This window comes from Oryx dammah, unplaced genomic scaffold (assembly GCF_014754425.2).
Source record: "Oryx dammah isolate SB20612 unplaced genomic scaffold, SCBI_Odam_1.1 HiC_scaffold_2, whole genome shotgun sequence".
In the NCBI taxonomy this organism is placed as follows: domain Eukaryota; kingdom Metazoa; phylum Chordata; class Mammalia; order Artiodactyla; family Bovidae; genus Oryx; species Oryx dammah.
In genome coordinates, this window is record NW_024070186.1 from 182,880,184 (window position 1) to 182,896,294 (window position 16,111).

The 16,111-nt window shown below is 56.2% G+C and overlaps 2 protein-coding genes across 9 annotated transcripts; both read right to left on the reverse strand.

Annotated features, from left to right (window-relative positions):
• Window positions 1–749: 749 nt before the first annotated feature.
• On the reverse strand, window positions 750–5,796 carry LAT (linker for activation of T cells). 6 transcript variants are annotated; one of them, XM_040259480.1, is made up of 12 exons: window positions 5,402–5,796; window positions 5,180–5,285; window positions 5,020–5,054; window positions 4,693–4,762; window positions 4,507–4,568; window positions 4,386–4,415; window positions 4,238–4,301; window positions 4,067–4,167; window positions 2,126–2,188; window positions 1,828–1,890; window positions 1,629–1,703; window positions 750–1,457 (listed from the first exon to the last, which is right to left on the reverse strand). In XM_040259480.1, exons 1-11 carry the CDS (start codon window positions 5,502–5,504, stop codon window positions 1,645–1,647), a joined length of 756 nt encoding a protein of 251 aa, XP_040115414.1. In that variant the 5' UTR covers window positions 5,505–5,796; the 3' UTR covers window positions 750–1,457; window positions 1,629–1,644. The 6 variants fall into 6 exon arrangements, with proteins under 6 accessions (XP_040115414.1, XP_040115413.1, XP_040115412.1 ...); XM_040259479.1 differs by having other exon boundaries at window positions 4,507–4,571; XM_040259478.1 differs by having other exon boundaries at window positions 4,238–4,415; window positions 5,180–5,207.
• A 570-nt stretch (window positions 5,797–6,366) lies between these two features.
• Window positions 6,367–15,068, reverse strand: SPNS1 (sphingolipid transporter 1 (putative)). Of its 3 annotated transcripts, none has more exons than XM_040258866.1 (13): window positions 14,735–15,067; window positions 14,443–14,647; window positions 14,281–14,346; window positions 12,476–12,612; window positions 11,140–11,291; window positions 10,982–11,048; window positions 10,049–10,194; window positions 9,285–9,440; window positions 8,785–8,974; window positions 8,257–8,322; window positions 7,654–7,752; window positions 6,989–7,160; window positions 6,367–6,708 (listed from the first exon to the last, which is right to left on the reverse strand). In XM_040258866.1, exons 2-13 carry the CDS (start codon window positions 14,591–14,593, stop codon window positions 6,614–6,616), a joined length of 1,497 nt encoding a protein of 498 aa, XP_040114800.1. In that variant the 5' UTR covers window positions 14,594–14,647; window positions 14,735–15,067; the 3' UTR covers window positions 6,367–6,613. The 3 variants fall into 3 exon arrangements, with proteins under 3 accessions (XP_040114800.1, XP_040114791.1, XP_040114782.1); XM_040258857.1 differs by having other exon boundaries at window positions 14,443–14,651; XM_040258848.1 differs by having other exon boundaries at window positions 14,443–15,068.
• Window positions 15,069–16,111: the final 1,043 nt, after the last annotated feature.

The window sequence follows — 16,111 nt, forward strand, 5'->3', positions numbered from 1 at the left end:
ACCTGCAAAATGGGGATACGGGATAGGTACCTTCGCTGACAACAGGGGCATGATGATGATAGAATAAGCCTGGAGATGAAACAGGCGCTCAATAGAGGAGCTGTGACTATCACCTTTGGAGCCCACAGCTTTGCAAAGGATGCCAACGACTCTGCATCTCACTCAGGCCTACTCTAGTTGTGTAAGACAGAAACCCCCCATCAAGCCGGTTGAAGGAAACTGGTCATTTATTGGCCCAAGTAACTGGCAGTTGGAGGGGATGTCTTGCTTCAGCTCTGACTGGGTCCAAGCATTCTGACACCACCAGGAAGCCAGCCCTGCCCATCTCCAGGCCGTCTCTCCCCTCCACGCTGGCTTCGTTCTCAGGAGACTCTCCAGGTAGGGGGCTCCAGGGCCATGTTCTCCCTGCTCCACGACTGCCATGAACAAGAAAGCTTCTCCTTCCTGATGCTTCTTGCCCACATCCAGCGCTGGGCCTCACTCTGGCCAGGCTGTCACATGCTCACGCAGGGAAGCCAGTCACAGCAACCAGGGTATCCACCAGACCCTGCAACTTGGAACAGGGTCTCAGAACAGCAGTCGTAGAACCACCACTTGGGAGGTCCTTAGGAATGCAGAGTCCATCCAGGCTCCATCCCAGATTGACTGAATCTGAATCTGCATTTTAGCAAAACCCCCGAGTTTGTACATCCAAGCCTGAAGAAGACTCTGCTGCCCGTTAACATTTTCAGTCGCTTAGACAATTTTTTAAAGTTCTGTTTTATTAAGAACCACAAAAATTAAGAATTAAGAAGGTCCTCTGAGGTCAGTGAGTTAACTCCTTTGTTTTAAAGATGGAGAAACTGGGAGCCAGTGGGGAAAGTCTTGCTCTAGACGCCCACCCAGTTCTTCCTCACACCCCCTTCTCCCATCATCACAGTCGTCGCCAGCCCCTTCCAAGGACTATCTCGTGGGGAGACACATCCAAGCCCCAGGAGTGCCAGCCGGGGTCAGAAACAGCCTCACTCAGAAGGCGACGAGTGCCAGGCTTCATGCAGTCACTCACACATACCTGGTCGGGACCCTTGGGAGCACGAAGGGCCTGTGAGAATGGAGATCCAGAAACACACATGCATTCACACAACCACACAAGCCTTCAGACACAGCCCACCCAAACCCTGACTCAGACCCACTGGCCAGCCAAAGCCAAGAGTACTGCAGACTGCACCAGCCTTTATTCTCTGACAGAGTAGGGCTGGGGCCGGGGTGGTTCACTCTCAGGCTGTGTCAGAAGGTGCAGAGTTCGGGGGCCACAGAGACTGGACCCCAAAGTGACAATAAGTTAGGGGGAAAATTCTCAGGCTTTTGTCAGGCCGCAGCTGGGGCAGGGTGCCAAGTAGGGCCCTGCAGAGCCACCGCCAGCCTCCCAGCTCAGCACTCCCAGGAGAGGCTGGTTCCAGAACAGGCACGGCCGCACGCTGAAACACAAGAGGACAGGGATATGGGGAGGGGCTGTGAGTCAGGGGGGAGGTCGTCGGCGGGGTCAGAGGGGGTCCCCAGAGTCAGACAGAGAGGGCTGAGAGGATGGGAAGGGTCAAGGCCCTGCAGGCCCAGGGCAGGGCAGGGCTGGGCCGGATGGGACCTCTCACCAGGCCCTCAGTTCAGCTACAGATTCTCGTAATCCGGAGCTTCCTCGTCCTCCACCTCCTGGGAATTCTGGGTGTCTGTGAGGAAGGGGAGGCTCCTCTTCAGCTCCTAAAGCGAACCCATCCCTATCTCCAAGGCGGCTCCCTCAGGGTCTGCCCCACCTCCCCCATCCCCTCCACACACACACACACACACACACACCAGGCTTGGTTTTCACCCCGGGCTGCAGCTCCTGGGACACGTTCACGTATTCCCGACTCCCATCTGTGGGGACAGGTCAGAAGGAGGGACAGCCACACCCAAACGGGGACAGGTCACACAGAGGATGAGAGAGCAAGAGGACACCCAGGCAGAGGGCGAGGGAGCCACATGGGGGGCAGGGGACTGGAGACACCCACCCCAGGATGGCATGAGAGTAAGGATGGGGTAGGGGGGCAAGAGGGAGGGAGCGAGGGATGGCAGACCCCAGGAGGGCATCAGGAGGGCCGCCCACACTCACTCAGAGATGCGTCGGCACTCTCCTCACTCTCAGGAACATTCACGTAATCTTCCCCCGACTCCACTAGAGGAAAAGCATGGGCACCCCGGGCACTGTTACCCAGACTCCCCAAATGCAGACACCTAAGACTTCCCACGGAACCAGCCCGAGACTCCTGCACACAGACTCCCCCCGACCAGAGATCACACCCACCCCCAGCCTCCCAGCCCGCCAGCCCGGAGTGGTACACAGAGGCCGGCCCTGTGACGCCCATGGTTGTGGAGAGAACCTGGACAACTTAACCAGAACTGATCAGAGGAAAGAGAACTGTGGGAGGAGAGGCAACAGATCCCAGCGCATCCCCCAGGCTGGCGAGCAGGGACACAGGGAGCAGCTCAGGGTGGTGGGGCTGGGCGACACGTGTGGAGGAGACAGCATGCAAGGCTGGGTGGTGTCCGGGCGTCATCAGCCCCACTGGCTCCTCCTCCTCAGCCAGGCCTGCCCTGACGCCCCTCTCCTGTCCTCGTCCCTTCCTGGCAACTCGCGCCATTGACGCCATCTTATTCTTTCAGGGGTTGACTTATTTTCTCCATGAGGCTGTGAGGCAGGTTTCAGAGCCAGACTGCCCAGGTTCAAGTCCAGCCTCAGCATTAACTAACCTCAGATGATCTACCTAACCCCTCCAGCCCTCAGTTTCATAAAATAGGGTGAGGAACAGTACCCACCTCAGAGGGGTGTTGTGAAAATGGTGAGTTAAATAAAATAAGGTCTGTCATATAGTAAGTGCTGCCAAGCTTCTGTTAAATACACAAATCATTGTATAGGTGGGACAAGTGAGAGGCAGGAGGGGAGGGGAGAAGCTCAAAAGCCCCTGGGAATTGTGAGGTTTAATATTAATAAGTTGGTTGGGAAGATCCCCCGGAGAAGGAAATGGCAACACACTCCAGGATTCTTGCCTGGGAAATCCCATGGACAGAGGAGCCTGCCGGGCTACAGTCCACGGGGTTGAAAAAGAGTCCGACATGACTTAGTGACTAGATAACAACAACAAATACACATAAAACTCTTTAGTTGCGCATGTACGAGGCCCTCAGTAATGTGAGCTGCTTTAATCACGACTCTATCTCATTCAGTTCAGTTCAGTTCAGTCGCTCAGTCGTGTCCGACTCTCTGCGACCCCAGGAATCGCAGCACGCCAGGCCTCCCTGTCCATCACCATCTCCCGGAGTTCACTCAGACTCATTACCAGTGATTATTTCAGGGGCAACCAGTACGTATGACGGATGAATTGTGTGAGTGGATGGACGAACATGAGTGAGTTAATGAATGAATGAAAATAAGCCTTTGGACAGATGGTTTGGGGCCCAAGAGAGAGGCCATGAGTTAGGGATGATGTGGATGGCAAATAAAGCCAGGGTGTGGACACGATGCACAGAGCAAGCATAGAAGGAAAAGAGTAATGGACACTGACGGTCACAAGACGCTGATAAAAGCCTCCAAGAGGCAGGATGAAACCAAAACGAAGAGCGAAAAGTAGCCCAAAGGAAACTGAAACAACACTGGAAGCAGAAGAAAACTTTCCAAAGAAACCCAAAAAAAGACAGCTGATCATCACTATCGTTCGAGATCTGCAAGATGATATTGCCTTCATAAAACAAGAGAGGAGGCTCTGAGAAAGGAATATTCAGAGATGAAGAAAGAGCTTTTGGACAAGAAAGATAAAAGCTCGGAGCCAAAAGAAGAATAGAGTCAAGGAAATCTTGCAGACAGAAAGGCAAACGATAAAGAGGGAAGAGGAGAGAAAAGAAAAGAAGATCGGAGCCGGAGGTCCCCTAGCTGAAGGACAGGAGGGCTAGAAAGAGAGAAGCGAGAAGATGGAGGGGCGCAAGGATCCAGGAGGAGAGGGAAGCCCCGAGGGGCCGCAGCACGGAGGGGCAGGGAGTGGTCAGACGGCCGACTCACTGGAGAAGGCGCTGTCTCGGAGGCCGGGCTTGCTGGACGCAGGAGCCGGTGAGACGGCGTTGCCAGTGCTGGTGGCCGGGTCCCTGTCAGGAAGCACCACCCTGCGGGAGTCGAGGCTCAGGTGAGCGAGGAGCCCTGGCCTCAGCCCCCGCCTCCCACCCGGCCACTCACAAGTAGCCCTCGTTGTTATAGTCTTCTTCATAGTCATCTTCATCCGCATCCTCACAGGCCGCCTCTGCGGGTAACGACACAGGGTCAGCGGAGCCCAGGACGGGTCTCAGCCGCCTCCCAGCCGGGGCCACAGGGGTCCCAGTCACACCCTCGTTCTCGTAGCTGGCCACGCTGTTGGCTGCAGAGAGAGCACAAGAGGGAGACTGAGTCAGCTCGGAGGGGGCCTTTGCCCAGTGGTCCCAGCCCTGTGGGTCCTGCTCCACGCTTACCACTATCTGAGTCCTGCCGGGACGACGCCATACGGTGGGAGCCTCCGAGGGGCTGCGGGGACCTTCTGGGCGTCAAAGGTCAGAGGTCATGCTAGGGTGGGGCTCTAAGGGGAGAGGGCTTGCAACAGGGCAAGAGGACCCCAATCCAAGGAGGTGAGGGGGTAAAAGGGGGGATTTGGTACTTACGGGATGGGGAGCAGGTCTGGCTGGCTCGGGAGCGGGTAGGGAGTGGCGGATGGCCGTGGGACGAGTGTGGCTGGGGACACAGGACTAAGCTGAAGGAATGACTCCACACCTCACGCCCCTACCCTGGACAAGGCCTCGAAGGGCAGACTGACCCCTGCCACCCCTGGGGCCCTGGAGAGTCCTGGGCGGGGGGACACGATCTCCCTCCCCACCCCCAGCTCAGGCCATGTGGGCGGCCACAGGGGGAGAATGGAACAAAAGCACACGCTCTCCCAGGCCAGGGGACCCTCTCCCCGCACCCAAGGGAGGGGACACTCATGTACTCACGAGGCAGTTTGATCATGATGCTACTTGGGGTCAAACTGGCAGGAGAGACAGAGCTCAGGTCAGCAGCTGGGAGAGGCCCTGGACCCCACCCCAGGCCCCCAGGGCCCAGCCCCACGCGGGGCGTTGAGGGAGTCGAACGGGGTCGACAAGGCGGACTCACCTATCGGAGACGGCAGTGTCATATGAGCCTGGGGAAGAGAGGGCCCGTGAGGCAGGAAAAGAGGGTGACGAGGGCAGAGGGTGATGGAGTATGGGGCTCTCAGCGTCTCCGCGTGCAAGAAAGAGTTACAGACAGTTAAAGGGAAGGAAGGGGCCAGAGAATGGAGTGAGGATCCCTGGCAGTGTGTCCGGGCCTCTGGTCAACCCACTGGCACCCACTCACCTGGCAGCTCCCGGCAACGCACACACAGAGCCATCAGCAACACGGCCAAGAGAGGCAGCAGCAGGGGCCCCAGCACGTAGACAGGCAGGCTGACCGCCTCCATCTGCTTGGACCAGGCCCAGCTGCTCGCTGCACACCCCTCCACACAGAGAAGCAGCAGGGCAAGGGCCAGGCCGGGGAGGGTACCGGCGGCCGGCTGGGAGCCTGGTGGAGGCGGGGGTTCCTCTGGATCCCCTCCCCTCGCTGGGCTAAGTGGGCGTCAGCGCTGGCTCTGGAAGACCCTGGACCCCAGGGTGGTCAGGCCAGGGCCTGGGCTGGAGTCTGGGGCACCAGCCACCCCTACACAGACCCTGTGCCCCAGCCCTACCTGCCCCTCGCTCCGCGCCCGCCTCTCCTCAGCGCCTGCCTGCCTGTGGCAGGAAGCTGTGGTGAGCGCCGGGTGAGGGCAGGAAATCATCGGGGCTCAGCCAGCTGCACCCGCCCCCTTCCCACCCCCACTCAGCCAGTGAGGAGGGGGAGGAAGCCACCTCAGGAGCCACCCTGGGCCCTCCAGAAGGGTCAGCTGGTCTCCCTGGCAAGGGGCAACTCATACCGGGGGGAGGAGGGAAAGATGCTTACAGGCCGGCCAGCGGCAGTGGCCTCCACAGCTGTGGCTCACAGAGGCAGCAAGGAGAGGCTCCGACACTGGGAATTCTGAGGGGCCCCCGGGTGTGCCCACCCCCACCTCGCCCTGGCCGGCCTGTCAAGGAGGGCGGGCTCTAGGGGAGACACAGGCATGACTCACGGTCACACAAAGCCAGCTCACTCCACCCCAATGCTCACCGGCCCAGAAGGACAGGGCTTTGCCCCAGGGCCCACGGGGGTCACCCGACAGCCGCTGGGACCCTGGGGCTAGAGAGGGGGCATCCCCCACCATCCAGAGATCAGAGGTCCCTAACCCAGAGAGACTCCAGCAGGCACTTGGGGTTCTGGCTACAAATTTTATTCAGTTACAAATAGCACCGAGCCCCCAGGGCTGCTCCAGGGGCAGGGGCTCCCCCGTCCCGAGCCCCCAATGTCCCTACTTGGCCACCCATGTAGTGTGTGGGAGCTGGAACATGGCCCAAGGCCCCTCCCAGAAAATGGGCTAGCCGAGGAGTTGGGTCCTGGGCACCTCCCGGGGTGGGCCCAGGGCCAGCTGTGATAGGTCTGCAGATAGCAAGCGGTGATCCCTCAGATAAGCACACTGGACACAGGGACCCGGGTGGAGCGTCCTCGCTGGGGCACCACAATCCGGTCATCGGTGGGCCCGGTTTCAGACAACAGACCTGCCGGGGAAGAGAATCAAGAGCCAGGGCTGGATGGACAGACAGACACAGGCCCACGGAGGGGACAAATAAGCAGTGGCAAATGGACAGGGCAACAGAGCTGGGCACACAGCAGGGCATGAGCTCATGGGTCAGGCAGCCCCGAAGCCACGGAAGGGGAGGGCTGAGGACTGAGAGAGGCCAGGTACACAGGGCTGGGCGGGCAGACAGACAGACAAGCAGACAGCATCATGAAGCTAGACAGGGAGCTGTGGACTGACAGAGAGGAGGCCTGACCGACCCTGCACGTGCAGCTGAGCCTGCCGGCGGTCGCTCTCGATGAAGATGGCGGTGCCCAGGAAGGCTGCGCCCCCGAGCGCCCCCACAAAGGCGCAGAGCATCAGTGAGAACTGCAGGGCCCGGAACTCGGACAAGAAGGAGGGGGGCCAGTCCCGGCGCAGGCGGTCAGAGATCTGCAGGGAGACAGGGAAAGAAAAGTCAAGAGAGGGACTTCCCTGGCGGTCCAGTAGCTAAGACTTGGCCTTCCAGCACAGGGGGCGCGGGTTCAACCCCTGGTTGGGGAGCTAAGATCCCGCATACCTCACAGCCAACAAACCAAAACATAAAACAGAAGCAATACTGTAACAAATTCAACAAAGACTTTGCAGAATTTTTCATCAAAAAAATCATAAAAAAAAAAAAGAAGCTAAAGAAAAGTCGGAAGAAAGAGGCATGGAAAGAAAGCCCCCAAACTCCAGAAGAACGAAGAAGACTTAAGCCAGGACCTCACCAAGACAAAATCCTGCCGGCTGAGCTGAGGCTTCGAGGTGAGGGGTGCCTGGCACAGGGACTCGGATGCCTCACTTGGACTGGACCCTCTAATTCGGCCGCTGGTGACTGGCTGGTACCAGAAACGTAGGGTCCCCCTGAAGCCCACCCCAGGCCTGGCCAAGAGGTCCTGCTCACCGAACCAATGAGGTACGGGCTCCCAGCATCACCTAGCAGGTGGGACAGTACAATCTGGAAGGCTTCAGCAGTGGAGCGCCGTGTGGGGATCACCACGTACTGGTGGGAGAGAGGAGCAGGAAGAAGAGAGTAAGGAGAGGACCAAGGCACACCCTCGGCTGACATCAGGGGAACCACAGCTCAGAGGTGTGGCTGGGATGAAGGGCAGGGCAGGCCCAAACTACAGGCCCACTTGGGGCTGGAAGTCAGTCTCAGGGCTAGGTTCTGAAAAAGGGATGACCATCACAATTCAAAACAAGTGAGGTTCCCTATGGGGCTTCCCAGGTGGCGCTAGTGGTAAAGAACCCGCCTGCCAGTGCAGGAGACATAAGAGACGTGAGTTCAATCCCTGAGTCAGAAAGATTCACTGGAGGAGGGCCTGGCAACCCGCTCCAGTATTCTTGCCTGGAGAATCCCATGGACAGAGGAGCCTGGAAGGGTACAGTGTCGATAGGGTCGCAAAGAATCGGACACGACTGAAGTGACTTAGCATACACGAGGTTTCCTACCCACAGCCCGGTCCCATCAGCCACTGGGGTAACCTTGGGCCAGACACCTACTTACCAGCAGAATATCAGCCACGATGGCCCAATTCATGGACAACAGTGTCTCTCCAATAAAAATGAAAATCTGGAGGATGGGAGGTAGGTGGTGAAGGAGGGGGGATGGGGTGGGTCTCACCACAACATGAGCAGACATGTGGGGGGCTCACCAGGTACCAGGCCCCTCTATTAATTCCTTTGACCCTCACAACACCCCCAGGAGACAGGTGCTACTATCATTCCCGTTTTTCAGAAGAGCAAACACGAGGAGGGCTCACCAGGTACCAGGCCCCTCTGTTAACTCCTTTAACCCTCACAACACCCCTTGGAGACAGGTGCTACTAGCATTCCCGTTTCACAGCAGTTGACACTGAGCACAGAGAGGTTAAGTCACTTCCCCAATGTCACACAGCTAAGAATGGCCAGAGCTAAGATGCAAACCCAGGCATTCCTGCTCCAGAGTCGGCTCTGACCCCAATCCTGCCCCTCAGTGCACCATCCCTCCACCCTGGACCCACACCACCCCCCTAGACACCTGCTGGCTACTCACATAGGTGGCCACGATGCTGCCACGGGCGCACGCGAGGGCCAGGAAGAGGAAGGGTGCAGAGCCCAGGAGGCCAGCAGCACAAACCAGGGGGTCAGCCCGGGGGTTGGTGCGGCGGAGGCGGCGGCTGATCTCCACGCCGAGGCCCACACCCAGGACCCCAGTGAGGCAGGTGATGAGTCCGAAGATGAGACTAGGGGAGGGGGAGGAAAAGGGGGGCTAGTCCTTCTGCCTGCCAAGCCCCCTAGCCTCACCCCCAAGGCCCAGAGATGGTCCATCGCAGCCACGCTCACAACCCAGGTCTATCTAGGCACAGAACCCCATGGTGCACAAAGTTCCAAGAGGAAGACACCTACTCCCAGACCAGGAAACTGAGACTCTGCGAGAGGAAGTAGCTGTGGAGTCAGGATTCAGACTGTCCTTGCCTGAGTCTGAATCACAGACCCTCTCCACTTCATCCCCCGCCACCTGCAGGGTCCCCAGCCAAGTCCCCCTCCGGGTACCTGTCAGAGGAAGAGCAGGAGTCTCCAGGAAGGCAGGGTGGGGTCTCGCCCAAGACCACACGGGAACGCAGCAAGAAAGCAGGGGCCCAAAGAGCCAGGGAGCCCGTGACAAAGGCCACGGCGGTGAAACCAAGGGAAGACAGGATGAAGCTGGGGCTGCGGACAATCGGGAGGGAGGAGGTTAGACTCCACTGAGGCATCAGGGGCAGAGACCTCTGTTCTCCCTCTCTGGCTTATTTGAGTTGCCTGGGCACTGGGTATAATGGTGGTTCCAGCTCCCAGGATCTGGGCCTGTAATTCAAGCAGCTGCCACAAAGGGGCCAAGCATTCCTTGCCTTGGGGTAGGGTCAGCTGACAGAACAGAACGAAGACCACATCCATGCAAATCTCAAAACAGACCCCAGGGCCCTTCCTGGGGGCCTCAGATATTAGGTTCCAAACTCAGATTAAACCAGTCAGTTCCAGTAAAGGAAATCAGTCCTGAATATTCATTGGAAGGAGTAATGCTGAAGTTGAAACTCCAATACTTTGGCCACCTGATTTGAAGAACTGACTCACTGGAAAAGACCCTGATGCTGGGAAAGACTGAAGGCAGGAGGAGAAGGGGACGACAGAGGATGAGATGGTTGGATGGCATCACCGACTCGATGGACATGAGTTTCAGCAAGCTCCGGGAGTTGGTGATGGACAGAGAAGCCTGGCATGCCGCAGTCCCTGGGGTTGCAAAGAGTCGGACACGACTGAGCGACTGAACTGAAACTCACTTTCTTGCCAGAGCCCTCAGATCTGCCCACCACGAGGTGGGGTTCAAGGGTGGCGAGTCTGAGTGGCGCTCCACAGCTCCCCTCGGTGGCTCCCGTACTACCAGGAACAGCAGCACGACAGCCAGCACTCCTAGACCTGGCGTCACCTGGGGAAAGAGTGGGCTTCAGGAAGGGAACAGACTGGGAGGTACTCAACCCTGGGGACTGAGAGACCATAAGCGTGTGTAAAGGCAACTCAGGGCCCGAGACCTCAACCAACCAGTGAGCGCTTGCTCAAGGAAGTTAAACCTGTGACTGAGGGCAGGGATGACTGTCACTGTCGATGGATCCCGTTTCTTCAAGCCTAACTGCTCCCTCCTTGGTAACAACGGACTTTCCCTAACTTTCTTTTGGGAAACCACTCCCTATTTGATTCAAACAGGGTGGGGCTTGAAACCCAGACTTAGCCAACAAGAGTCACGTTAACCTCCCAGGCCTTGGTGGTTGATTCAGTGGAAGGCATGCGACCTGCATTCAACTAATCAGACACCATCCAGGACTACTGCTCAAGGACCCAGGCTGCTAAAGTTTCTAAATGGGAAGATAAACATGTGGAGCTTTCATTTGCTTGAGAATGAAGATAACACAGGGGAAAGTAGAGCCGAGAAAAAAGATGAGCAAGTTCCTGGGACAGTGTGGTGTCCTGGATCCAGCTTTATCTGAAGCTCACCCTGGGACTTTCCAATACAGTCCCACTAAGGGGCTTACAGTTTACAACGGCTTCTGTCACCTGTAACCAAGAGTTTTATCTAGTATGTGGCTTCATGGTGAGGGCAGGTTTCCCGCAGGCTTAGCAGAGTGAGCAATGCCTTAAAAGGGGGGGTGCCTGAAGGTAAAAAAGGGTGAAACAGTGAGCAGATTGCTGACCTTCTCCCAGGCTGTGACCCAACTCACCCGCAGAGCCCAGTGCCAATCTCCGGCCACATCCTTCACTTTGGAGCCTGCAATGTAACCCAGACCACTGGGGAAAGAGGGTGGGGGAGGAGACAGCTGGTCAGTCACGTCCCAGGTGAGGCCCTCCTGCCTCTCTATCAGGCTCGAGGTCCACTCACCTGCCCACTGGGATGGCAAAGTAGAAGACACTGAGCATCCGACTCCGCTGGTCTGCCACGAAGAGGTCAGCGATGAGGGTGGGCGCGATGGTGGAGTAACTGGCCTCCCCAACCCCCACCAGGCCCCGGGTCAGGAGGAGCAGCCAGAATCGCTGGGGAATGAGATATGGGGGAGGTGGCACCCTGCTCTGCAGCCAGCCTCCCCGCCAATCTCACCAGCCCGCTCTGGGGAGGTGGCAGGGATAGCAGGAGAGGCCTGGGTTTCAGAAGCAAACAGACCTGAGCTTGAATCCTGGCTCCACTACTCACTAGCTGTGACTTTGAGAAAGCAACTTAACCTCTCTGAGCCTCAGTTTCCTTATCTGCAAAAGGGGATAATAACAACAACTTGTTCACATAACTACTGTGAGAACTGGACCACAAAAGGTCTATTCATTATTTTGCACCTACTGGTGCAAAATAAATCTTTATTTCTATCTCATCCACCCATCCAAGACACCCCAGTAATGAATAATGATCTTAGGTGGGGGTTTATTTGTCTGCCAAAGACACCAGAAGCTAAGGACAAGGCACGATCACCCAAGGAGAGTACACAGTGTCCGGGGCTGAGGAGAGAGAGTCCCAGGGCAGAGAGTGACAACAGACAGAGGAGAGTTCTGTAAAGAAGCAACAGCCAGGGAGGCAGGGCGAAAACCAGAAGAGGGGAGTCCGAGAAGTCAGAAGAGTTTCCGGAAGGAAGAAGTGGCTCAACAGAGCCAGAGGCTCCCAGGAGATTAAGGGAGAACAGGCCTAGGAAGTTGGGAGCTACAGTTAGCAACTGAGAGGGCCCTGTTGACTTTGGCAATGGAGTGGTGGGGGCAGGTAAGCCAGCAGTGCTCAAGGCGGGAGTGTGAGGAGAGGAAGTACAGGCAAAGCAGAGCCTTTGACCAGTTGCCCCTTCACCCAGACTGGAGCTGGGGTAAGGGGTCCTTTGGGGAAGTCTGGCTAGGAAAAGGAAGACAAACAGAGGGCAGTTGGGTAAGGTTTTTCCCATGGCAGAGGAACGGGAGCGTTTGGTACGCAGTGGAAGGAGTCAATCGCCAGTCAAAGGGCGAGAGGGGATGATGGACAAAAGAAGGTTCTGGAAGAACAGGGGAGAGGATGGGGCGGGCAGATGATTTAGGCAGGCAAGGGATAAAAGATGGTAAGGACCAAGGGAAGCACACAAGCTCCCCAGGCCCACTCTGCAGTGACTCCAAAGAGCAGCAGCAAAGACTGATGGGAGGGCTGGGGCAGGGGGTTGGGGGCAGGGGGTTGGGGGTAGGGGGTGGAAGCAGGAACCAGCATGGGACCTCACCTCTCTGGGGATGAAGGACGACCCCAGTGTCACCAGAGACCAGAAGGCAATGCCCCCGCACATGAGATACTTCCGATTGTACCTGTCACCCAGGTAGCCAAATACAGGTGCCAACACCATGTAACTGGAGATGAACACTGGGGGGAAGCAGAGAGTCACAGCCCAGCCTCAGTACCCCTACCCCACCCTCCAGCCCAGCTTGGGAGTATGAAGAGGGATAGAATAACTCCAGATCCTGAAACCATCACAGCTTCCTTTTGGGGTGTGGATGGATTGGGGTAGGGGGAGTAGTCGTCCAACCCCATCTGTAATGTCTTTCAAATCTTCCACTGTAGAATGGATGGCCCAGCTGACTTATCCTATCCTCCATACCCTGGCCTGAAATCTTATCTGATCCAGCCCCTCCCTACCTCTCCAAACTCATGCTTATCCACATTTCCACTCTGCACCCCAATGGTCCAACTGCCAAGTTCAATACCAACTTAAGGCTTTGGTATTGAAGGCTATGGAGACGCTGTCCTCTCCATCTCGAAAATCTCTTCTCTCACCTGAGCTTCAGCTCCTTTACCTTCGGCTCAGAAACCTTCCCAACCACCACATATCCAATCTCTATCTCATCTACTCTGTCTTCTTTGACATAGCAGTTATTCCTATAGAACACTATCTCATTGTAGTTTAGGGACTGTTGCCCCCTCATGCACAGCAAAACGTTAGCTCCAGGAAGAAAAAGACCTTGCCTGTAATGGGCATGACTGTGTTTCCATCCCTTAACACAATGCCTGGCACAAAACACGTGCCCAGCAAACATGAGTTGAATGAAAATGTGAACGAGGTTCCCAAGAAAGACCTGTTTCTTCTCTAACCCATCAACTCTTTAGAGCTGGGCAGAACTGGACCTGTGATCCCGTTCTCATTCCATCCAACTTTGGCTTAGATATCTCCATTTCCTTAGTGGCCCGGAGTGGAGCAAAAAAACACTGCAAGACCTTGTTTCAAACTCCTTTTCTGCTTCAAACTTGTTGTATGACCCTAGGCAAGTCTTAACTTTTCTCCAAGCCTCAGTTTCTTTACAAAAGCATAGCTTTAAAAATATTTTTTCTTAAAAAAATATTTTTTCTTTATAAAAATACTACCTACTTCCTTTATAAAATAAGAATAATAACCCAGATTCTTTGGCTGATAAAAGGATTAGAAGACAATGAGAGTACGAGGTCTTGGCATGCTCTTTGGATGTCATCAGCACTTCCTCCAGAGCCTGGCACAGGTAGGTGCTCAGAAATGAATGAAGGAGGGAAGAAAGGTAAAGAGGAGTAGGTCTTGGCTTTGCCTCTCCCATGAATCCCAAAGTTCTGAACAAGTAACACTCACCTCTTCCCCTCCTGCCACTATTTACTGGGTGCCTACCATTTGCCGACATTGCACAAGCCACTTCACAGGCATTACCTCATTTAATCCTCACATCAGCCCTAGGAGGTGAGTCTGGTTATTATGAGTTCCATCTCACCCACAAGGAAAGTGAGGCTTAGAGAAACTGAGGGCCTTACCTACCATCACATTCAGTGAAAAGCTGATGTTTAAAACCCATGTCTGCCTAAATACCATCACATTAAACTGACTCCCTCTTGAAATCTCTTTAAATGTGGTGTCCTATTCAAACAGGACAGCTTCAGGGTACAGTCGAGGCCATCTCCCCTAGCTCTGGCCACAGTACCTCCCAAAAATGAGGCCCCAGGCAGGCCAGCATGTGGCCTCAAGGAGGGCAGGACAGAAAGAAGAGCCGCTGTGTGTGCCTAGCCTCCACTTACCGGTCTGGATGAGGCCGGAGCTACCGTCTCCGATGTCGAAGAACTGCTCAATGTCAGGAAGGACTCCTGGGAAGGAGAAGACTCAGGATGGGCCGTCCGAGGCAGCCCCACTCAGGACCCCGCTCCCTTCCCCTCTTCTAACTTTCTCCCAATAGTCAGTACCAGCCACGGTGAAGCGGTCCATGTAGTTAAGGAGGTTGATGTAACACAGCACGGCCACTATGAGAGCCGAACGGCCCGAAGACAAGCCCGTGATGCGCTGCAGTCCTTCCTGGTCCGGGACCTCGGGATCCTCGGACTTCGGGTTCCCCATGGACCCCGGCAACCCTGGGGTGCCCGGCGCCGGCCCGTCGTCCGTGTCATCCGCCTGGCTGAGGAAGGGCGCGGTGTCGGACCCGGACATGGTCCCGGTGGGCCGCGCCCGCCCGCGCTACGGTCCCACCGACGATCCCACCTGCGAGGGGAGGAGGCTGGAGAAAGGAGGGAACCCAGGCGAAGGAGATGTGCCTGGACACACGAGAGGAGCTTGCCCCGAAGCACAGAGCCGGGGGATGGCAGCCGGGCTCTATCATGCGTCCCCGCGCCGGCGGACACACCGCGCGGAGGGGACCAGTGGAACTCGGGTGAGATCGGAGACAGGAACGGGTTGAGGAGAGTTTGTGATCCTCTGCTCCCCGGCTGAGGCCACCCCTCGCCCCGGGGAGGAGCCCACTTGCAGTCGCGGTCACTCAGCCGGGGTGCTGCAATACGGCCACCGCCATGTTGCCTAAGAGCCGATCATGTGACCCTGGAGTAGGGGCTGGGGCGGTAGACGCTCTGGCGCCCCGACGCGGCTACGGAGGCCGAGCGCGCCCCTGCGGCCTCGCAGCCTCTCCCACATCAGGTGACTCTGGCCGCTCGCTGGGGTCCTCCGCCGGCTGCGTTCCCGCCGTGACCAGCGACCTAAAGGTGTCTGGGTGAACTGGTGCAGCGCTTCCCCGCTCTGAATCTCTGGCTTCCTTATCTGCAGCGCTACTGGGCAGACCTCTTATCGAAGGAGATCTAACGAGATAATGGAGCCTTAAAAGCTTCTGGAAGTAGTAAACATCTCACATTTCAGTTCAGTCACTAAGTCGTGTCCGACTCTTTGCGACCCCATGGCCTCTAGACGTGCCAACAAATAGCTCTGACTCTCTCCCCCACGGTGTCCAGGTTGGGGCTTTCATACGTGTTGGATGAATGAATGAATGGTGAACAGCGCGACCCCGTCCCTACTTTTCCAGTTCCCCAACCCAGCTACCGGTAAACCCCTGAACTTTCCCAGCGGATGTTGAAAGCGTCCCCACACTCCAGCCGCGGCTTCTGGAGCCAGTGTTTCCTTACCTCCCAGCGGGACCAAGGTCGTTGCGCCCTCAGATGGTCTCACTTGAAATAGGCAGGGGATAAGGACTGTGGCTCAGATCATGAACTCCTTATTGCCAAATTCAGACGGAAATTGAAGAAAGTAGGGAAAACCACTAGACCATTCAGGTATGACCTAAATCAAATCCCTTATGATTATACAGTGGAAGTGAGAAATAGATTTAAGGGACTAGATCTGATAGATAGAGTGCCTGATGAACTATGGACAGAGGTTCGTGACATTGTATAGGAGACAGGGATCAAGACCATCCCCGTGGAAAAGAAATGCAAAAAAGCAAAATGGCTGTCTGGGGAGGCCTTACAAATAGCTGTGAAATGAAGAGAAGCGAAAAGCAAAGGAGAAAAGGAAAGATATAAGCATCTGAATGCAGAGTTGCAAAGAATAGCAAGGAGAGAGAGATAATAAAGGCTTCCTCGGTGATCAATGCAA

What these genes read in the sequence shown, in the direction of transcription:
- LAT (XM_040259460.1), bottom strand. Translation starts at nt 5,504, where the DNA reads ATGGAGGCGGTCAGCCTGCCTGTCTACGTGCTGGGGCCCCTGCTGCTG. An exon ending in TATAACAACGAGGGCTACTT is followed by an intron (nt 4,168 to 4,237) that starts GTGAGTGGCCGG and finishes CGACTCCCGCAG; the next exon opens with GGTGGTGCTTCCTGACAGGG. An exon ending in CCGAGACAGCGCCTTCTCCA is followed by an intron (nt 2,189 to 4,066) that starts GTGAGTCGGCCG and finishes CTTTTCCTCTAG; the next exon opens with TGGAGTCGGGGGAAGATTAC.
- SPNS1 (XM_040258848.1), bottom strand. Translation starts at nt 14,683, where the DNA reads ATGTCCGGGTCCGACACCGCGCCCTTCCTCAGCCAGGCGGATGACACG. An exon ending in ATTGGCACTGGGCTCTGCGG is followed by an intron (nt 10,195 to 10,981) that starts GTGAGTTGGGTC and finishes CTCTTTCCCCAG; the next exon opens with GTGACGCCAGGTCTAGGAGT. An exon ending in TCGTGGCTGATATTCTGCTG is followed by an intron (nt 7,753 to 8,256) that starts GTAAGTAGGTGT and finishes CTCTCCCACCAG; the next exon opens with TACGTGGTGATCCCCACACG.